Genomic DNA, 22,418 nt, shown 5'->3' with positions numbered 1-22,418 from the left:
TTTTCTCCGACCAGCTGACCAGAGTCCTGTCTGAAGTTAGTGTGCGAGTTGAGTGTTTGGTTAAGCAATTGTTTATGTAAAGTTGACCGATTGGATGGCTGCGATGTAGCCAAAAACTTTTGACAGACACTGTAGTTAAGTTTTGGCCACATCCTGATTTCTGATTACAAGTTTGCCTTACCTTTTTGTCAAATTAAATCTGCTGCATATAAAGAGCCTTGATTGAATTCCACTCATAAGGGAAATTTGTATTTTGTAAAATTTCTATTAAACAAAATCACCAGAATTGACCAGATTCGTTGCCAATTAGATAAGGTTAGCTAAGACGGTTGTCGACTGTACGAGCATCGTGCATAGGCCAGGTTTGGCCCAGTTGTCATAATATGATTTGGATTCTTCTCAATTTCATGTCACATTCGAATCAAAAATGAGTCCATCTACTTGTGTTTGTGAATTTCGCAATCTTAGTTGGTCCTAGTTCTGTTAACTCCGATAGATCGATAGATTAGAAAAGGCCTTGCAAATAGGGGCAGGAGCAAAACAAGTCTTCAGGATATTCCTCTTCTTACTACATTGTTTGACATGCGCCTGCTTTGCTCTTTGATAATTAGCTTGAAGGTAGCCAGGATATACAATCCCTATATAGGCGGAGGGGCACAGTAGCTAGTTCGTCAGCAATGCAGTTGTCCTCAATGTCGTGGTGACCATTTCGGGACAGCTTGTTAGAGATTTCAAGTTTGTAGATATCGCACAAATGGAATAATATCAATATAGATGTTAACAATGCATAGTCTGAATTGACATACAATACAATCCTCCGGAAGTCCGACAGATTTCAGTATATTTTATTGCTCAGAGAAAAAGGCCTCCGCCTAAACAATTGTACAGCTTTGAGCCATCTGTGATGAAAGTCCCGGCAGCCGAGGGTGCTGGGGTACCGTGAATCAATTCCCCCCTTGGGGAAATGTAAGTAATGTAGTAAGATGTTCTATTGGCACACAGTAATCTATTTATTTCGCCTTTTTTGCCCGTTGCTGTATGCTTAGGTTCCAGTTGTTGTTACAGAAGTAGAAGGTTGCTGATTAAATAATAATTCAATTAATTCAACCTGTGCAAAAGTAATTTTATTTGTGTGTCTTTTATTTCAACAAACAATTCTAGTAAAAGTTTCTATATGCATTAATATTAAACTCGGCACTCCAATGTTCAAAGTGAGTTTGAAGGAAGGCAGTTTCCACTAATAGGTTCGAGGCTCTAATTTTCTTGCGTCCTTTTGCTAATTTGCTCCTAGGAGCGAGTGCATAAAATCTGAATCATTTACGAAAAATTATCTGCAGCAAGGGCAAGATACTTGAAGTCAAAGAGTGAAATAATACAACAACAACAGCACCGACAACAAAAAAGCTATAACAATGCCAAGCAACCTCTGTGTGTGTGTGAATGTGTGTGAGGCATAATATGCAGACAATTCAAAACATAAATTAAAAACCTCATTAAGAAACTCAAACTTTAAGGGAAACTCAACAAAAACCATCGTATGTATATTAATTGGATATTATTATAACTTAATTGGTTATATTATAACTATCGAAATGTGTAAAACAGTGTGTCAAACAACTACTGGAACCTATACTATTAGTTCATATAGTAGCATAAACAAATCCGAATACCGAATATATTCTTACCCTTTATATTTAACGTATCGGAACTTTAGTGAGAATCGGTTTGACACACGAATTCTGGCACAAATTTAATGTTAAAGTAACTCATAGCATATGTTTTTCCCGAGTGTTTCAAATTTGTAAGTAATCAAAATATCACCTTGCAATCTTGTATAAAAGAGAAGTAAAATGAAATTAAAGAAAATATATATTTAAAAAAACATTTATTTTATGACTGAGACAAGTGCACTAAGCTGAAGCCCATAGCAAAGACTGAATTAACTCAACTAAATTATTGATCTTGAGAAACTATTTAAATTAATTTACAAAAATTTTATATTGCTTTGTGTGTGTGTATGAGTGCATTGCATGCAATTGCAGCTCGCTGGCAGCGAAATGAAATTGGTCACATCTGGCTGGAAGAGTCTAGAAAGTTGCAGTAGATGTAGTAGTTGAGGGCATGAGGCCACGACATCTAGGGACTAAAAAGACAGACCGACCAAAAGCACAAGAAAGCGTCTGGGTAATTGTGTGTGTGTGTGTTTGAGACCCGTGCACTGCCTGACTGTGACTGTCATGTGCCACAAACCCACTAAACTAATGAAAAATGAGAAGCGACGGCATAAAAGGAAGCGCAATTTTTACACACACACACAAGGAGGAAGGAAGGTGTAGGGGGCAGGGGTGGTGGGCTGGGGCTAAGGCATTGGTAGCGAGACGAAAGTTGGTGGGGGATGTGGTTGGGTGGGGGACTGACTGACAGAGTTCGTCGCCCATATGCAAAAAGCGGCACAACGAAATGTTAATTCCGTAATACTTTAAATGCGGCAGGCATCGAATGACATTTGCACTTTTGCTGTCACACGGTGCGCACAGTGGGGCCACTGAAACGAGAACAAACCATAATATATGTATTCATGTATTTACTATTTAAATATTTGTGTATATATGTATGTGTAGGTGTGTGCTACGTGCCATGCAAGTGAAAGGGTTGTCCTACACTCTGAAAATAATATGCACTAGAATCTAAAGATATAAAATATGATTTTTATTTTCAGATACATATGATTTCTAAATTTACCAAATTATAATTTTTAGATGTTCATACATATTATTATTAGCAACTATAATTTGGATTAATCAATTTTCTTTCGAGAGTTGTTGATAAATAAATATGAGGTCAGTCACTTTTTATTTTGAAATTACTACATTTTCATTATAGTTTTTTTTAATATATTTCTAGGTTTTAATTCCAAAAATTCTACCTTATAGTTTAGAAGTTAATGAAAACCATTTTATCGGCAATTTTACAACATCCAGATTATATTTTTCTGCAAGTGCACTATGTGTTTTGTGTTAATATATATTTGTTTGGATGAAATATATAGAACAGTAGGTGCAAAAACAGGCACAGGAATTGCATGTGAATGCAAAGTGAAAGAAGCCAACTGAGAGATAGAGGGGAGAGAGAAAGAGAAAGATAGAGTGAGAGGGAGAGAGTGAGAAAGAGATGTCGATTGAGATAGGGATAGCGATAGAACAAGCTGACCGCAACATACAATACACAATACGAAAGCAGCAAAATGACTAACAAAGTACACACACATATAGACACACACACACACATACAGACACTAAGAGAAAGAGAAAACACGCAGTAATATTTAGAACAATAGAAGTGAGGGTCCGATGGGGTTCCTGGGGTCAGTTCGCACCTTCATTTGTGCGCTCGTTTGGCCTTTAACAAATGTGCGGCGCTGTGTTTCATTACAATGACAGCAAATGCTACAATAGAATATGACATGTAGGCGATAAAATTATGCCTAGAGCTGAAAGCGACTTGGAACAGAAAGCAAACACTGAAAGCAAGCCCAAGACCCCAAACCCTAAGACCAAGCTCAGTATCCGACACTTGACTCCGACTACCCGTCGGCGCACAGTCGGAATCCAAGTTAAAAGGTGAGCAATTGGTGTTAGTTTTGGTCACACACACAGATATATCTTGCAGAGCCACAAATGCCGTTGCGGCAGTTGTGCTAATTTGTTTGTTTCCCGTTGTCATTCCTTGTGTGCTCTGGACCTGAAGCTGAAGCTCGGTCACCATTGTCACACAATGCCAGCACAAAAGCAGCACAACAAGACACACACACACACAGAAAGATGGAAAGTGGAAAGAGTGAGCGTTTATATTTTATAGAACGTTAAGGAAACGTTGAGCAGGTCAGTTGGGACAGCCTTTAAGCATCTCTGCTCGCCCCCATCCTCAATTCAATTGATACTTGTAAATTAATAATTTCAATATTCACCAATTAACTAGATGTGATTAAATAGTAAGTACTTGAACGTTTTTGAAAACAGATATGTTTTCAAAAATAGCCCTTCGAAGATTTCGCAGCAATATTTTGTAGTTGACTTGATTAGAAGTAATCTAAGCTTAATAGCTTTCACTGATTATTGATGCAGGATAATGTGCACATAATTACACTCTTGAAGGTACTGCCCAATTTCATACTCCATATACACTCGACTTGCCTTACACCCTGGGGCACAATGGGACTGTCTGAAGTTACAAAAAATCATTGCCTATTTATGAGCGCGATACTTGACATCAAAGGAGACAGCGTCTGTGCCTTGTCTTCATCTTTCATCTGGCATTCGGGCTAGTGTGCGTCAGTTTGGCCAGCTCCGACTCCAGCTCTCGCTGCTACTGCTACTGCCTTTGCTGCTTATTTATCGTGTATTTTGTATTGTAGCGCATATTAATCATAAAGCGGACACGCGTCGCTTTACGCACGTTTGGCGGTTGGCGGATACGGACGCGACAGCTTCAACACGACAAGCCAGAGAGGAGCAAGAGCAGGACCAGACCCAGACCCAGAACCAGCACGAGAAGTAGACGGAGATGGCGACGAACATGGAGAAGGAGAAAGAAGAGCAACGACAGCGACAGCAAGAGACATTCAGACAGTGTGTAATTCAACTCCCCGCACATTGCGTCCGACTTCTCTCGCATGGGAACTGAGCGTATTAGATTTAAGCGCGTTATAAATGAGCAGCGCATATTTTGGTTTTGCTACTCCCGACTCATAAATCAAAATTTTCGTTTTTCGCATTTTTTTCTTCCTTCTTTTTTTTAGGGCAACGCAAAAACTTACTTTACTCACAATACTTGCTCGCAGCACCGAACAGTCGAAAAGTTTTAGAAAAAGCATAGCCCTTTGCTTGTTCACAATGTCCCCTTATCACTCAAACATCCTGACACACCCGCCTCCCCCACATTCTCCCCTTTTACAGCCCATACGCTTGCTGAACGGCTGTTGGCTGTTGTCCACGACGGATGATTGGATTTTATGTTGATTACAAAAATGTGCAAGTCGAATTCGGTTTTGATTTTTTTTGTTCTTCCATCTCCTCACATTTTTTTTCTGCGTCTCCTATTACTAAGCATTTACCCATGGTCAACGAACATAATCATCATCATCATCAGTATCATCATCATATCATGGATATTTAGTTGTTATTGGCCATATTTTAATGTGCTGGCCAACCGAGATTTGTCGTAGTACCATGTTTGATTTATTTATGTGTTTATTTGGATTTTTGTTGTTCTTATTGAGATACCATTTCATTTAGGGCATATCAACTGTCAACTTAGTACAGATATTGTTTTTAGCTATAGTTTAAGTCGGACAAGAAACGCTTAATCTAATCTAAAGCAGCGTAAGATATTAAGATGTCATAAATAAAATATATATATGTACCTAATTTAGATACATTCACATCACAACGGGCCAAATATGGCCTAAGTGTGTCAGCCCATCGGGCTGACAGCCGACATAACCTAACCTAGATACATTCATGTCAGGTCAAACTTGAACCGGAACAGCAATTTTAGGAATTGAATTTCAGAACCGAAACCGCTGCTCAAAGTTGTTTAGAAACCAGTTAGACTGACCGATATTATCATTCATTAACGAAATCAAATTCATTAACGACACAAATTTGAAACGAATTCATAACACTTATTACGTACCGGAATCGTTACTGAAATACGATTCGATTTGACAGCCTATTTTGAATAGATAGTTTCATTTCTATCAAAAAGTGTATCTCAAATTCGGCACTGCGTAAATGTATCTGCACATTCTTGTTCTTATTGTTAGCTATGCGTCTATGATTACTCATAACGTTTTATGGCTGCCCCCAACTTGGCCTATGTCTCTGCCTGCCTGCATTTATATGTGTGTGTGTTTGTGTGTGTGGAGTGTGTTGTGGTGTCTGCTGCCGATTTGTTATTCGATTTGCATGCTAAGTACTCGAGTTTTATTTGCACTCTACATAATAATTTAATTTTATTTGTTTTGCTGCATCCATCCACATCGCTCAAGCCAGCTGCTCCTTTCTAGATTATTGTTTATTTTAGCTAATGGCACCTTGGTGGGGTCCATTGCTTATTGCATTGCGCCTATGGGGAACACTAAATGAACACTAAATGCCACGCCCACCTACTATTTCTATATGCATACATATGTACATATGTATGTGCTTTGCTTTTGTTTTCAACATTTTTCGCATTCATTTTGATGGTTTAGTTGCATATATATATATATATATATATATATATATATATTTGTATACCCTGAACTCATTCACAATGGGAAAAAGGTATATTGAAGTTGTGCAAAAGTATTAACACGCAGAAGAAAGCACTTTGACATAAAATATATCTATTCTTGATCAGCATCAAAAGCTGATATTAATTTGTAATAAAAGTAGTCGTATATATAATATAATTTGAGTCTTTGTTTTAATCGATTTAATATACTTTTAGCAGCTGAATTCAGCGTATCTTCCATTCGAGCTCTGTCTACTTCAAACTTGTTATATATCCCTTATATGCGTTAGCTATATGGGGTATATGCAAATTGATTGATGTTTTGGAAATTGTCAAATGAGTCGTATACTTGATGTAATTGTATGCTTGACATATGGCTTATACGCCAGATCTCTCTTAGATAAATATCTAAATCTTGGATAAGAATCAAAATATTGCAGCTATTAAGATGATGTTGAATATTAATTTGAATTGTCCCACATCGTTCTTTGTTAATTACATATTAAAGGGTATAAAATAGTTTGGCAAAGTGTATCGTTGTTTGTTAATTTTCGTTATTTTGTTAAGGCTTTTGATAGACCCGCTTTAATTTAGCGGAGGGTCGACAGTTCCTGCAGCCTTTGGAGAGCCTTTCCAACAACTAATCAATCTTATAAATCAGTCGTAAATTAGTAGTTCACTTTTCCCACCTCGCTCCAATAATCACAACAGCCAGCATAAAACATACGCGCACATACACACACCCATACTTCCGAATTACATATGCTATAAAAATTGTGAAAATAAGGTTATAAAAAAAGGGACAAGTTAAGGGAAATAGTGCGTCAAATCGGAACAAAAACCACAACTTTACCAGTTGAATTTCTGAATCGAAGGCGCAACTCAACACATTTTTAATAATCAGTTACAGTAACCCATATTATTAGTTCATATAGAATCAAAATAACGAACGAAAATATTTGGAACATGGTAAGATACTAAAGCTTCATTTAAACTCAATTTTGGAACAATTACTTATATCTCTTTTTTCTCTTACTTGCCTATCTCTATGGGTATATTTTTTTTATTGACAGAAAATGTGACTGTAGTCAAAATCTTTTAAGCTTTTAATTGAGATTCTATCAAAGAAAGTCGAATGTGCCGATCAAAATGTTTATGCAAACTTCACGGCTATTGCCGCAGCAGCCAAGTCAGGTCCAGGCTGTGTAGAAAGGTAATAAATTGTTCAGATTTTATGATATATTTATGTATGTATATTATATATGTACGAGTATGCTATCATTTGCAAGTTCTTTTGGGTCTGGCAGCTGCTTTTGGGGCTGTTGCACACTGCACTCAAAAGAAAACTTAACGTTCAATGCAATTTGGCTTTTTGGTTGCCATGGCCAATTATTTGTGCTGTGCTGTTATCGTGGCCATCACCGTCATCGTGAGAGCGTCATCGTCAGAGCGTCACAGTTACCATTAGCAACGTAGACTTGAATCGACTTGAGAACCGAGCCGAGCCGGGACGACCTTCTTGTGTTGACCTCAATTTTGGCCAATAAGGTTGTCGCTTTGTGCACATAACTGGCAGGTGGCATGCCTTATTGTTGTTGTTGTCGTTTGCCAGAATTCTTGGCAACAGTTTGAAGTGCAAGGCACGAAACGAAGCCATTCTGAACTGGACTGGACTGGACTCTGTGTCTGCGATTGGCTCTCGCCAAGTTCTTTGCTGCTTTTTACCAGCACTGACTTCTAGCGAACTAAACTGCTACAACTGGGCAACAATGCTTTTGAGTCTTACAAATATTGCAAAGAACTCACATTTTTATTAACGTTAATTGGATTTAAACTTACTTGACTTGTGGCTAGCATAATGTTTCAAATTAAAGCCAATAAAACCCACTAAAAAGAGTCTCCTATATTTTGTACATTAATGAAGTTACTTTCAAAATTACAAGTTTAAGGCAATGTCAAGCTCAACCACTTCGTAGAAAAAATGTGATATAAAGAAAAAAAAAAATGTTGAATACTAAACTACTGCTATTTTACAATTTCGCTCAGTATGTGTTTTTTTTTATTTTATTTTTTTTTTGTCTTCTCTTTTAATTTTTAATGACAAGTCTGTCATAATGAGCTACTGAGCACATACAATATATATATATATATATATATATATATATATATATATATATATATATAAATGTGTGTGTTTGTAAGTACTTGTATAGAGAGTGGAACACATTTTGCATTTGTTTTGGCCCATCGGGACATTGCCAACTCAACCCAATTTCTCTTTCTCTTTCTCTCTCTCTCTCTCTCTCTCTCTCGTTCGCTATTTATTTTTCTGTCTCTTTCACTCCGCCTTGCTCTCCTGTGAAAGCATTTTCTATGTATCTCTCTCTCTTTTCGTCTTTCTCTCTCTATCTCGCTCTCTGTATGTCTCGCTGAGTGAATGTGTATTGGCCAGCATTGACACAATAAAATTTTTTCAGCACATTTTTCATTCGTGGCTGCCTCTTTTTGCAAGTGTAGCATTCTGCATTTATTGACGCATTTTGGTCTTTTGCATATTTGCGGCCGCGTTGCATGCGACAAATGAAGCGTTCGTCAGAGTCGTTTTTGACCATTTTGGGTCGTTTGGGGCCAGCAAACAGCGACAATTCATCGATGAAAAACAAGTCCCCATTTAGCTGCCACTTGAACAGGGTGGCAGACGGTGGGTGATGGAAAGAAGAGGGAGTGACGGGGAGGGGAAGGCGAAAGGGCGTATTAAATTGAATGGAGTCAAGTGCATTGCATTTGGCATACTAATAAATATTAAAAAGTGAGAAAGTTGTACATAACATAAACTACACACAATCGTTTTTAATATGGCATAATGAACAAAATTGTTGTACGTGCTTCAATGCCTTCATAGCAGTAGCTGCAACAGTAACAAATCGACACTTTAATCAATGGGCGGGATATATTGCAAATTAACGGATTTCCTATAACTAAATTCATCAATTCAAATTGTATGTGTCGTGACGCTTGTAATTCACCTCATAGAGTATATGTATATATGTATATATATATACTCTATGAGGTGAATTACAAGCGTCACGACACATACATATATATATATATATATATATATATATATATGTTGTTGATCAATATCACTAGCCGAGACTATATAGCCATATCTGTATCACTCTCTCTCTCTTTTTAATCGTTTTGACATCTGTTTACTGTAGGCAGTACATATGTCAGTATCTGAAAAAAAATACTCACCAGTTATCCGTGTTATTATGCTTCTAACATTGCCAACAAAAAGCATCGAAATCAGACTAATATATTTTATACATTTATAATACTTTTTTGTTAAACAATTTGTCGCAATATGCATATTATTAACATTCCAAGTTTGGACAACAATTCGTCAATATCAGACTGCTATTTCATATAGCTCCAATCGGTCGGTTTTTGTACATTTATAGTGGAAGGATGAAAGCAACTACCCAACATCCTTGCCAGGGTATGTAATCTTCGGTGTGCCGAAGAAAACCGTTCTTTATTTATCACCAGTTATCACCAGCTTTAGAATTATTAACGCGATGCGACGTCAAGAAACCCGTAGTAATTGTGTTTTTATACAACTGCAATTTAAATAATTACTTAAATTTGAAACTGCAAATACTTTTTAAGCGCCAGTAAGCTTATCAAGTTGCCATTTTTCCTTTAAATTAATTCGCGCCAAATGCGATAAACTTAACTGCATTCAGGTGTGTGGAGGCAAGTGGATGTGTTGAAGGGGGCGACTGGCGACTTTGCCAGAACTTTGCATGTGGTAAAAAGTTTAGCTTACGTGCAACAACAATCAGCAAGAATGCTGTAGTCGAGGGAGCTCACTACTATATACCCTGTTAAAAAAACTAAATTCTAAATTTCACATTTCAGTAAGCATGCATGGAAATGCTCTCACTTCTTATGGTCGGGACAGGCACTATGTATACGTGCCTTTAAAATTATAGCTTTTATTGCCATCGAAAATCGATTAGCATCGATATTCACGAAATCAGTTATCGATAATATTAAATAAACTTAATACACGAGCACGAGTCTCTGAGATCTGCCTGTTTATACAGACGGACAAATAGATAAGGCTATACCAACGCGACAATTGTTCACGTTCAAGAATATACATATAGATATCTTCTGGAGCCGGAGATGCTTTCTTCTGCCTGTTACATACGAATATGTTTTTAATAAATGTATATACTCATTTTAGTTGTAATTTTCTTCTTTCTTCTGCATATAAACAAATTGATTTGAACTTTGCATAATTTGATTTTTTTTTCATAATTTTTATTTTTTTTTTTAGAAATTTTAATAAAATAATAATAATATTTGTCTCCGACAGTGATTGGCTTCGAGGAGCGATTGGTGCACTCTGCTATGTGTACGGGGAAGTCCCGCAGGGTCATACGGTCGTACAACCACTCGCTCCACTAGGCCACATTTACTGCGTTCACACCCACATCCGCATCCGGCGTTTCCGGCGATAAAGTGTTGTAGCTGGAGCGACTTGATATTTTCTGGCGCCGTTTGTTAGCCATCACTATGGATATTTTACGCAGCGTTATGGAGTCCATGTTGAGCATGCGACAGAACTCGATGAATGTGCACAGATTGGTGGCCTTGAGATCCATGGCCAAACGGTAGGCATTATTGAGAACATCCGCCAGACGCTCGTACTTGCCGAGTATCGCATGCACCTTTACCTGCAACATCGTGGCCAGAAACTCCCAGATCTTGATGTTGGCACTGCGCGCCGCCTCCTCGACGGACCTTGTCGCATAGTCCAGACACTGCACTAGATGATTATGCGACAAATGGATGTCGGCTAGCTCATGCAACAGATAGCTACGCTCCATCGGCAGACGGGCGAAATGCAAACGCTTGGAAAGACCATTTATGGTCCGCCTAACGGATGAGCATGCAGAAGCAATAATAGAATGGATATATAGCTGCTGGAAACTTACCTGAATACTTTGGCCTCTTCGAAGGCAGTATCGGCATCCTCATAGGCGTAGGTGGCACGATTCCCAAAGACAATGCTCTGGGGCTCGGCAGGTTTCCACAACAGAACTCCAAGTAGACGGCACATTGCGTCATTATCGTATGGGGACACCCTATATGTCGGCATGCGAAAGTTCTCGCACAAGCTCAGTGCCAAGTGATTATAAACCTCGTTCATAAAGTTCATTTGCCACGGCTTTACCCTTCTCGTCTTCAGCACATTGTAGTCGCCCATTACTTTCGATACCAGTTTTCGCAGGCCCTACACCGAAAAAAAACACGGAATATCAAAATAATAATTTTTCAACTTATTTCATTAAGTAAGAGTGAGAGAAATCGACTGGGAGAGACTTTGAACCACAGCAAAACATATAAGAATGCTCTAGTCGAGAGAGCTCGATTATACAATAATTTCCAGTTAAATTGCCACATTACAGCTCTCCCCGAGATCTGATTGTTCAATAATATCTAATAGACCTTATGGGGTCGGAGACCCTTTCATTATACCCTTTTACCCATGTCTAATGGAAAGTTGGCAACCGTACACAAAAAGTGTACTTTTTTGAGTAACGCTCTTCTTTCTTAGCTACTAGAAGCAACCTGTTCATATTGTATCCACCCACTGACAACTCACCACAGTGTCGTTCTGGGCGCGTAGGTCTCGAATATTTCGCAATATGGATAGCATGTTGCGACGCGTCTGGTACTGAATGCGATATATGTTTGTCAGATGGAAGCGTTCCAAGACCTCTGGATTGCTGCAGCGACGATGGACCGCATTGTAGATGGGACTGCGTGCGTGGAGCATTCGAGTGAACTTTTGGACACGCTTGTATGTAGCACTTAAATAATTTTTACGTTCGTTGGCTAAATTGTAATATTTGTCCAAGAGAACAATGGGGTTCTGACGCAGTGCTTTCCAGGCACCATTTAGATAGTTTTGATGAAAGATTTTCGTTTTACGTTGGCGTCGAGCCGCATCCAATGGCGAAATTAACTCGGCCGGCATAACCACTACACTTTCAACCTCGCATTTCTTTTGATACGAAGTGATCTTTGAGTGAGGAATTGCCTCCACTAGCGCTGTGGATTTCAGTATCTCACCATGGATGGAACTAATTTTGGACGAGTGTTTGAGAAAAAATGGACCCACACTAGCGCCGACATTATCCTGGAAATTATTGTTGACACACAGCAGACGCTATTCAAACTGTAAATTGGGCATTCCGACTTTATGTCGCACATTATTATGCAGCGTCAGCTTGTTGTCCTCAAACCTGTTGAGATCATACAATCGGCTATCTGCAGATTGACTAAGGCACTCCCTGATGCTATCGTAGCGGCTTTCTTGCTATCCTCGAGTGCCTCTTGCGGCTGTGCTATTTCCCGATTAAACTTACTCCGCATGCACAAGGCCGCAAATGTCTTATTGTTGTCCATATCATGGGTGCACTTATCAAAATAATGCATTGCGACTGTAAAATTACGTGTCTGGGCATATCTCAGCGCCCAGTTCCGGTAAACCGAGCGACGCTCTTGCGAGGACCAACCATTTATATCCCACGGTGGCAATTTAAGCACTATCACAGATGGATCTAACTGAATGTCGCTCATTGGTGATTTTAAATGTAAAACTCTCCAAAATAAATCACGTAAAACAAAATGAAATAGAAAACAGCTAAAAGCGAAAATGTTTTAAACGAAACTAAAATCGTTTTAGAATGTTATTCAAAAATAAATTTCATAATAAACATTTGCCAGAATGCTTTGACCAACAAACAAAACATATTTATATGCATACAACATTACAGGGTATCTCCATTCTCGATACGATTGAGATCAGGCGTGTTACAACCCTTGCTTGGCCGATTGGCTACATCTAAAAAGTTGCACATTTTACTTTAAATATACATATGTAAATATATTTCACACTCGTACCCTCAACCGTAACATTATCAAAATTGTATACATATTTCAAAACAAAAAAAAAAACACGATTCTATAATTTGTATGTTGAAGTATTAGAAAAAGTTATAGCATGGCTCATGTCTGTTCCTAATCCTGATAGGGATCCTTAGCAATGTACTTGTCCAGCCGTGCATTGCCATCAGGTTCGACCTGTGACAGCTGAGAGAAACCCTCCTCATCCACAAAGCATATCTCATGCCCATCGGGATCGGCTAAAATTATCACCGTAACGGATGCCTTGCCGGGCGTATCCAGCGTAATCAGTGACTTTAAAATGGTGCCGCCAGCGTTCTGCACAGACTCGAACAATGGCTTTTGAGTTGATGCGGGTATGGCAAATGCAATGCGTCCGTATGCTTTGGCCCGATCCAGCGGATCAGTCAAATGAGTGAGACGCAGCTTCGCTTGTTTTTCGCCATAGTTGAGCCAAGCGGACTCTTTAGTCTCGCTGACAATCTTCATGCCAAGCAGCTCATTCCAGTATTGGAGCGAGGCGGACAAATTAGTGACATGCAGCTCCACCTGCTGAACGGGATCTGGATTCGCCACAGTGGGCGTCACATCAACAATATAGAACTTATAGCCATCTGGCGATGTGAGCACGTTGCTCTCGCATTGCTTGCCAACGGGATACGAATGCTGAGCAGCACGTGCCAATATATCTTTGCAGTGTACGGTTATGCCACCAAAATCATTGCCTGCAAATACATAAGTGATTAGCACAACTATTTGTTATTTACAAATTGAGTGCTGGATGCAGTTACCCATCTCGTAGCTCTTAACGCCATAGTTGTAGGTGAGCTCAATGACGAAATGCGACTGCTCAGGCCCATATCCCACCATGGTCTTGCTCCAACGATTGTCATAGGGTCTGCACAGGAAGTTCATAATATTAATATGAATTAATATTAATATTAATATATATATATATATATATATATATATATATATATATATAAAGATATCTTGAAACTTGATCCGTATTTACCCATTGCATTCCGCATCGCAGCCTTCTTTAAATTCCTCATGGCGCAAAACCTAACAATAAAAAATAAAAATTACAAAAAATGAAAGCGAGGAAAACCCGCAAACAAGTTTCATCGACATACAGACGGACATAGCTATATCAACTCAATTGCTGATAAAGACTATATATACGTATATACTTGAACGGATCGAAGATAGTTCCATCATATCCAAGGGTATAGAATTTATCAATCTGAACAGTTTTGCATTGTTGCTATTTGTTGCTTATCTAAAATTAGTTTTCTAAGCGATTATTTCACAGTTGTGCTGCCAAATCACATTGTTTTTTAGATAAATGATTCAGTCGCGATTGTTTAGTCTTAGTAATAATCAATACATACATTATATACTTACAGATATATATGTAAAGTGGGGTGGTTTAACTGTTAACCAATTTTGTAACCGAAGCCCTCAAAATGTATGGTGCAAATCTAAAACAGGGTATCTTTGTCTCGACAAACAATTCTTTGTTTGTCGCCGGTCACACGGAATCGGGAAACATACAAGTGTAGGTTTCAGCGGGATCATCTCACAATGCGCAGACGGCTGTTCTAATAACAAATTTCGCATGTCGAGACAATGATACCCCTTCTAAGATTTCCATTTTTCGTTAGAAAAAAGAATTGCTGTAGATTTGAAATAGATTGGATTAGAGTATCTTTCAAGAATTGATGCGACAGAATCTACTTTCATATTTTGCAAGGTAGAATTGCCAATTGTAGCTCTGCTTTCTAAAGACACTTGTCTAGTGGGTATCATTGTCTCGGCAGAGACAGAGATAGAGACTCAGAAAACAACTGACGCACTTGTTGTCGATTTGACGCCTCTACTATACTGTCTGCTTAGTGTTTATATTCATATACATATATATGTAGATGTACTTGCATTTAGCCGGGATTCAGGCTTTCATCTCACCTGCATGCCCAGAATGTTGCGAAAGAAAAATGCATTCTTAGCTCGATCGCCAATCTTGAATACATAGTGTAGGGCGCGTCCTGGTTTAGCTGTCATATTGTTTTTGTCGCTGCGTGAAACCTTAAGATGTTATGAATTATGAATAAGCTTATGAATTGAATTAGAGATGGGCGGTGCTGGCACTTGAATCTATTGTGAATATGTTCAGTGAGGAGTAAATTCTGTTAAGTGTCCAGCAAACTGTTAACAGAGTAATGAGGCGCAAGCAGTGCAACTTGTTACCGGACAATCGACATATTTTGTAATATTTGACGTCTTAATTTCAAGATTTAATCCTGATTTTTCATAAATTTGTTGTCAATTTTACATGACAGCTGTTATTGTTCGCCAAAAAAAAAATTAAATACAATTAATTCAAATCGATAAGCGTAAAGTGGCAATTTTTGTTGGGCGCGCGAATTCAAATCACATAAGCTATTGAAGCTATTTTTCCACAATATAACTATCACATATCGATATCATCGATAGATATTGTAGTCAAAAATAGCACATCGCTAAACATCTGGCTTGCTCTTGTTGTGTAATTGAAACGCGTATTTTCAATAAGTATAACGAAATTACCAAATAATTGCATAATTCAACAAACACCGACTATTTGCAGAAGACGCCCACAATGTCCGCACCCACTGCCCGTGGTACAACATCCTTGCTGAAGCGCGCCTGGAACGAGATACCCGATATTGTTGGCGGCTCCGCTTTGGCCATCGCTGGTATTTTTATGGCTGGAATTGGCTTGGCCAACTACTATGCCAAGGATGGAGACAATCGCCTCTACAAGACGAGCTACGTTGTCTTCCGTCACGACGATCCGCGTGCCAAGAAAGTGCGCACCGATGAAGATGATTAAATGAAAATGATGTGCAACTGCGATCTTTATCCTCTTTTTTTTCGCAATATAAATAGCCAAGTACAACAAAACTAAATTATGTGTCTATGAGTTCAGTTCAGTTTATGCAGATGCTATGGCGTATAGCAGACGAATTGACAATTCCGGTGAATGGCTTTGTGATGCATCCTGTATGCAGCAAACGTGGAATAGCCTTCGGGGCAAAAGGCACACCGATAATTAACCTCAGTTTCACAATTCACATCTTCAATGAAGTCGCTAGCTATAAAAGAAATAAAACAAACATATATGAATTATATTAAATTAATAATCTCTTAAAAAAGAAAACTTACGTTCATTAACCACCATTTGACCAGCTGCAGTAACATTACCGGCCGCATCAGCCGGCTTGGCTTTCATTGGCAACTGGGGCGGATTAAACTGCGACTGCGTTTGAGAGCGGGAACGATTCCGGCGCTGTTCAAATTTGAGCGCCACGTTGAACTCATTGTTGGCCGCCAGCCATTTCGTATTGAATTCGTAGATCATTGTCAGTTTCTTGATGCAGACGCGGCATATTTGCTTGGGAAAGTCATCATCATTGTTCAGTGGCGGCAGCGACGCAGACGCTGGCAAACATTTTAATATAATTTCCGAAATCGGCACTTGCTTTTCCAGCACCAAAACACTGTCCAAGAATATGTGCATGGCCTCCAAGCAGTCGTTACCGCAAGTGCGGCAAATATTCTCAAATATATCCATTACACTAGATTCCCACTTGATGATGCTTCGTACAAACAAAATCTGACATTCGCTGCGAAACTGTAAACAATCCTGTGCGAAGAATTCGAATTTCAATATGTAACAGTGGACTATAAAGAATGTAAGTGCAAAATTATATTTGCATGTAATTCATTTTTTATATTTAATTAACAACAGTCAATATAGAATCAATCGACATTTCATATCTTAAATAAAACCCCTGAATATTTCACAACGTGATTAATTATTGTTTGGATTGGGATGCACTAAATATTATCCTTGTGTTTTATTCATATTTATCGGTTAATAGAAACGCGCATCAAGATATATATATCGTTATATCGATATATTTGCATATCGAGCATAAATGCGATGTTTATTCTGGTGCACTAGTCACTTATCTCTAGTAGCAGTGCAAAAAGTAGCAGTATATTGTAAAAACCAAACAATGCAGCGAAAACTGATTGTGTACAGCGTGGTTTTATCGTTTCTAATCGTTAATCCCGTCACGCAAGCCATACAGGCGCGCAGCGACAAGGAGCAGCCCCAAACTGTAGTCTCGGGCACAGCTGTGCAATCCGTTGTGCCAGTACAATCGCAATCCCAGCCACAGGCGGGCACCAATTCCCAAGCATCGTCCAATTTCAATCCTCTCGGGCCTAATGTGCTGTGCTCGTTTTTGCCGCGTGACTTTCTGGAGTGCAAGGAGCCTATCGATCATAGAAATAATGAGACGGCATGGAAGGAGAAAGGCTACGGCTGTTTGCATTTCGGTGGCTCCTTCTACGCGGATGTTGAGCACACAAGAGTCCAGTGCACGGTCTACACCGACATCGATTGCTATGGCGCAAGGACCTTCTTTCGGGACGGTGTACCGTGTGTGCGCTACACGGATCACTACTTTGTGACCACATTGATATACAGCATGCTGCTTGGCTTCCTTGGCATGGACCGCTTCTGCCTGGGACAAACGGGCACCGCAGTGGGCAAACTGTTGACGATGGGCGGCGTGGGTGTCTGGTGGATCATCGATGTGATATTGCTGATAACGAATAACCTGCTGCCCGAGGACGGCAGCAATTGGAATCCCTATGTTTAATCATAACGAATATACATATGTGCCTTTGTGATAATACTAAGTAATAAAAGTCCTGTAAATATACACATATTCATCGTATTCGGACATCTCTGAGTATGAAGTCTTTTAGTACCTAAGCTCAATATATACATGTACATATAAATATCCCAATTCTTTTTAAATGAAATCTACAAAATAAATTGTAAACTGATAATACCACTTAAAGAAATCTGTTTATCTGTCTATATGTTTAAGTTCATCGAAATAGATTTAAACATAAAATGTAATATAAATAATTTTAATGAACGAATTTAAATTCAATGGAATACTACAAAATTTTTACATATTGTACATTGTTATGGTCGGCAGATAGACCGATAGGCGAGGGATATCGATGGGGGGCCATCTTGAGAAAAACAGGAAAAAAAAAGGGGGAAAAAGGGGAAGAGAGGACCGCATGCGCATGCGCTGCGAGAAGGAATTAAAAAGGAATTCAAATAAATTGGTTATAAAAAAATTATGAAGTAATTATATATAAAGTAAAATAATGTAAAATAAATAAATAGAAAACAAAAGTAAAAATAATAAATAAAATAAAAACATACAAACATACAAACCGGCGGCAGCAACAGGCAGAACTATTCATCGCCACCATCAAGGAGGAAATCGGCCAACTGGACTCGGGAACCAAGAAATCAAAGCCCGGAGACCGTGAGATGACTCGGATTGTATCAACACATCAGTGAGTTTGTTCCCGCCTAATTGCGGCAGAGTGAGCCATAGACAGCTGATCGGCCCTAACCAAGGCAATAGTGATGCTCATTTTGTCAATCAGTGATGCGCACTTTCAAAGCCAAATAATAGAAAAGAAAAAAACATAAATGTTTTGTAAGCTTTAAATTAAGTAGATAGATAAAATTGTATTAAATATATATAAGCGAATTTAGTGTTGGCCAACAAAAAGGTTAGGGATCACGATGTTACATGTATCATATGAATTGTAAATTAAATAGTCTGAAAAAAGGAACATGATGTGGTAAATCAATGTGATTGGGTAAGATGAGGGCATAAGAAGCAAACGAGAAAGAAATAATTATGAAAGGGAATTTCTCCAGGAAATTTAGAGGAGGAATCACAAGGAAGGGAGGGACACGCAGGCTGTACAACATCCACACAGCCAGCACAGCAGCGAGCGGACTGGTTTGATGGAAATATTTGTTTTTTTTTATATCGCGGTCGAACTACCCCTGAGCCGATAGCTAGCCGGCTGAGCGATATATTGGTGCTTACGACAGGCAAGGCATAACAAATGGCGCCCAATTGAAAAACTAGGCTGACATAAGAACAAATGTCACCCTATTTAAACAACACCGCGAAGCACATTTGTAGCAACAAATGATGCTCGCATGAAAGAAATAAAAAAAAGAATGGATAAGAAATTAAAATAATCAGGAGATTGTACTTGAAATTCTGAGTATTAACAATTTTCATATATTGAACAGGTGGCCTTGACCAACAAGTAGGAGGAATGTTTAGTCGGACCGTGGATGAGCATCCTACTATGCTGAGTCCATCGCTGCCACAAACAGTAGTCCTGCCGATTTGGTCAAGGAACATCTTTCAATTATCATTAGTAGTGAAAGTGAAGTTTAACTGGTCCGTGAGCCGGAGAAAAGGCCGATTGTTACCTGTAGGTGGCGTCATACGGTGTTACCCTCATCTCACCCATCTTAATGTTTAAATTGCATTTCCGAGAGTGCTGAGTATGAATTTTGAGTGTTAGTTTGTTGTGATAAGTCGATTTTCAGTGATAGCTTAGTTCTCAGCATTATTGTTACAAGACAATTTTGACTTAGAGATTAGGTTAGTCAAATATTTATAATATAATTGTTTGAGTTATTTATTGGTTATTTATTTATTTAATACATAGAAGTACAGATAATTATTTTCCGTAGGCATATTTATGCATATACATATCTATATACATATAATTATGAAAATTGTGGGTTAAATAATTATACGTTTTTTTTGTTGAATGTTGAAACATATTGAAAATTAAGAATCACATGAGCGAAGGGGTATTCAGGAATAGATTTAAACATAAAATGTAATATAAATAATTTTAATGAACGAATTTAAATTCAATGGAATACTACAAAATTTTTACATATTGTACATTGTTATGGTCGGCAGATAGACCGATAGGCGAGGGATATCGATGGGGGGCCATCTTGAGAAAAATAGGAAAAAAAAAGGGGGAAAAAGGGGAAGAGAGGACCGCATGCGCATGCGCTGCGAGAAGGAATTAAAAAGGAATTCAAATAAATTGGTTATAAAAAAATTATGAAGTAATTATATATAAAGTAAAATAATGTAAAATAAATAAATAGAAAACAAAAGTAAAAATAATAAATAAAATAAAAACATACAAACATACAAACCGGCGGCAGCAACAGGCAGAACTATTCATCGCCACCATCAAGGAGGAAATCGGCCAACTGGACTCGGGAACCAAGAAATCAAAGCCCGGAGACCGTGAGACGACTCGGATTGTACCAACACATCAGTGAGTTTGTTCCCGCCTAATTGCGGCAGAGTGAGCCAAAGGCAGCTGATCGGCCCTAACCAAGGCAATAGTGATGCTCATTTTGTCAATCAGTGATGCGCACTTTCAAAGCCAAATAATAGAAAAGAAAAAAACATAAATGTTTTGTAAGCTTTAAATTAAGTAGATAGATAAAATTGTATTAAATATATATAAGCGAATTTAGTGTTGGCCAACAAAAAGGTTAGGGATCACGATGTTACATGTATCATATGAATTGTAAATTAAATAGTCTGAAAAAAGGAACATGATGTGGTAAATCAATGTGATTGGGTGAGATGAGGGCATAAGAAGCAAACGAGAAAGAAATAATTATGAAAGGGAATTTCTCCAGGAAATTTAGAGGAGGAATCACAAGGAAGGGAGGGACACGCAGGCTGTACAACATCCACACAGCCAGCACAGCAGCGAGCGGACTGGTTTGATGGAAATATTTGTTTTTTTTTATATCGCGGTCGAACTACCCCTGAGCCGATAGCTAGCCGGCTGAGCGATATATTGGTGCTTACGACAGGCAAGGCATAACAAATGGCGCCCAATTGAAAAACTAGACTGACATAAGAACAAATGTCACCCTATTTAAACAACACCGCGAAGCACATTTGTAGCAACAAATGATGCTCGCATGAAAAAAAAAAAAAAAGAATGGATAAGAAATTAAAATAATCAGGAGATTGTACTTGAAATTCTGAGTATTAACAATTTTCATATATTGAACAGGTGGCCTTGACCAACAAGTAGGAGGAATGTTTAGTCGGACCGTGGATGAGCATCCTACTATGCTGAGTCCATCGCTGCCACAAACAGTAGTCCTGCCGATTTGGTCAAGGAACATCTTTCAATTATCATTAGTAGTGAAAGTGAAGTTTAACTGGTCCGTGAGCCGGAGAAAAGGCCGATTGTTACCTGTAGGTGGCGTCATACGGTGTTACCCTCATCTCACCCATCTTAATGTTTAAATTGCATTTCCGAGAGTGCTGAGTATGAATTTTGAGTGTTAGTTTGTTGTGATAAGTCGATTTTCAGTGATAGCTTAGTTCTCAGCATTATTGTTACAAGACAATTTTGACTTAGAGATTAGGTTAGTCAAATATTTATAATATAATTGTTTGAGTTATTTATTGGTTATTTATTTATTTAATACATAGAAGTACAGATAATTATTTTCCGTAGGCATATTTATGCATATACATATCTATATACATATAATTATGAAAATTGTGGGTTAAATAATTATACGTTTTTTTTGTTGAATGTTGAAACATATTGAAAATTAAGAATCACATGAGCGAAGGGGTATTCAGGCAGTCGAGGAAAGTGCGGCGCAGCGGGGACTTTCAGAGGGATAGAGAGCAAGAGAAAATGCGTCCAACTACCCGTGCACAAAATACCAAACCCACCGAAGAAATGGAGAGTACTTCTCTAGTCGGAATGCGTAGCCGAGACGATGTAGCGGGTACCCCGTCATCAACGCAACAAACCAGGAGCGAAGTGGAGCTACCCAGTGAGCTGAAGTCGGCTATAGCGGTAGCCCAAGCGCACAAGACCTACAGAGCATCGCTGTCGCAGGAATTGAGCGCTTTTAAAGAGACAATGGAGGCCAGCACGTTAAGTTTCATGCGAGAAATTAGGGAAGTAGTCTCATCCCTGAAAGTGGACAAAGTGAGAAGCGATGCAAGTTCACAAGAAGCGAGATAGGCGAGAATTAATCGGCCACCTGCACCTACTCACCTTTTTGTGGATAATCGAGCGTTGGAATCGGAACATCAGAAACAAGCCTAACAACGACAAGTTCCCGTATCGTGCTGGATGCAATAAACGGGTAATGAGAGTGGACATTATCAAGGAAACCGCAC

General features: G+C 38.6%; 6 protein-coding genes across 6 annotated transcripts; 3 read left to right on the top strand and 3 right to left on the bottom strand.

The window, feature by feature from the left end:
* Window positions 1-10,621: 10,621 nt before the first annotated feature.
* LOC6569538 lies at window positions 10,622-12,516 on the bottom strand. The gene is made up of 3 exons (XM_001995433.2): window positions 11,957-12,516; window positions 11,286-11,584; window positions 10,622-11,226 (listed from the first exon to the last, which is right to left on the bottom strand). Exons 1-3 carry the CDS (start codon window positions 12,329-12,331, stop codon window positions 10,752-10,754), a joined length of 1,149 nt encoding a protein of 382 aa, XP_001995469.1. The 5' UTR covers window positions 12,332-12,516; the 3' UTR covers window positions 10,622-10,751.
* A 700-nt stretch (window positions 12,517-13,216) lies between these two features.
* Window positions 13,217-15,422, bottom strand: LOC6569536 (glyoxalase domain-containing protein 4). Its single transcript, XM_001995431.3, has 4 exons — window positions 15,232-15,422; window positions 14,279-14,328; window positions 14,055-14,161; window positions 13,217-13,988 (listed from the first exon to the last, which is right to left on the bottom strand). Exons 1-4 carry the CDS (start codon window positions 15,325-15,327, stop codon window positions 13,378-13,380), a joined length of 864 nt encoding a protein of 287 aa, XP_001995467.1. The 5' UTR covers window positions 15,328-15,422; the 3' UTR covers window positions 13,217-13,377.
* Window positions 15,423-15,772: 350 nt separating this feature from the next.
* Window positions 15,773-16,214, top strand: LOC6569535. Its single transcript, XM_001995430.2, has 2 exons — window positions 15,773-15,837; window positions 15,893-16,214. Exon 2 carries the CDS (start codon window positions 15,905-15,907, stop codon window positions 16,136-16,138), a length of 234 nt encoding a protein of 77 aa, XP_001995466.1. The 5' UTR covers window positions 15,773-15,837; window positions 15,893-15,904; the 3' UTR covers window positions 16,139-16,214.
* On the bottom strand, window positions 16,157-20,430 carry LOC6569534. Its single transcript, XM_043216290.1, has 3 exons — window positions 20,387-20,430; window positions 16,471-16,951; window positions 16,157-16,400 (listed from the first exon to the last, which is right to left on the bottom strand). The coding sequence occupies exons 1-3, from the start codon at window positions 20,390-20,392 to the stop codon at window positions 16,252-16,254; spliced, it is 636 nt and encodes a 211-aa protein (XP_043072225.1). The 5' UTR covers window positions 20,393-20,430; the 3' UTR covers window positions 16,157-16,251.
* On the top strand, window positions 17,269-18,272 carry LOC6569533 (TM2 domain-containing protein CG11103). The gene has a single exon (XM_001995428.3). The coding sequence runs from the start codon at window positions 17,328-17,330 to the stop codon at window positions 17,976-17,978; it is 651 nt and encodes a 216-aa protein (XP_001995464.1). The 5' UTR covers window positions 17,269-17,327; the 3' UTR covers window positions 17,979-18,272.
* LOC122322856 lies at window positions 19,988-22,300 on the top strand. The gene is made up of 2 exons (XM_043216292.1): window positions 19,988-20,035; window positions 21,859-22,300. The coding sequence occupies exons 1-2, from the start codon at window positions 20,024-20,026 to the stop codon at window positions 22,258-22,260; spliced, it is 414 nt and encodes a 137-aa protein (XP_043072227.1). The 5' UTR covers window positions 19,988-20,023; the 3' UTR covers window positions 22,261-22,300.
* The last annotated feature ends 118 nt before the right edge of the window (window positions 22,301-22,418 follow it).

This window comes from Drosophila grimshawi, unplaced genomic scaffold, assembly GCF_018153295.1.
Source record: "Drosophila grimshawi isolate 15287-2541.00 unplaced genomic scaffold, ASM1815329v1 contig_848, whole genome shotgun sequence".
In the NCBI taxonomy this organism is placed as follows: Eukaryota; Metazoa; Arthropoda; class Insecta; order Diptera; family Drosophilidae; genus Drosophila; species Drosophila grimshawi.
Note: the sequence above shows the minus strand (reverse complement) of the source record. Positions and strands in the feature narration are given on the sequence as shown.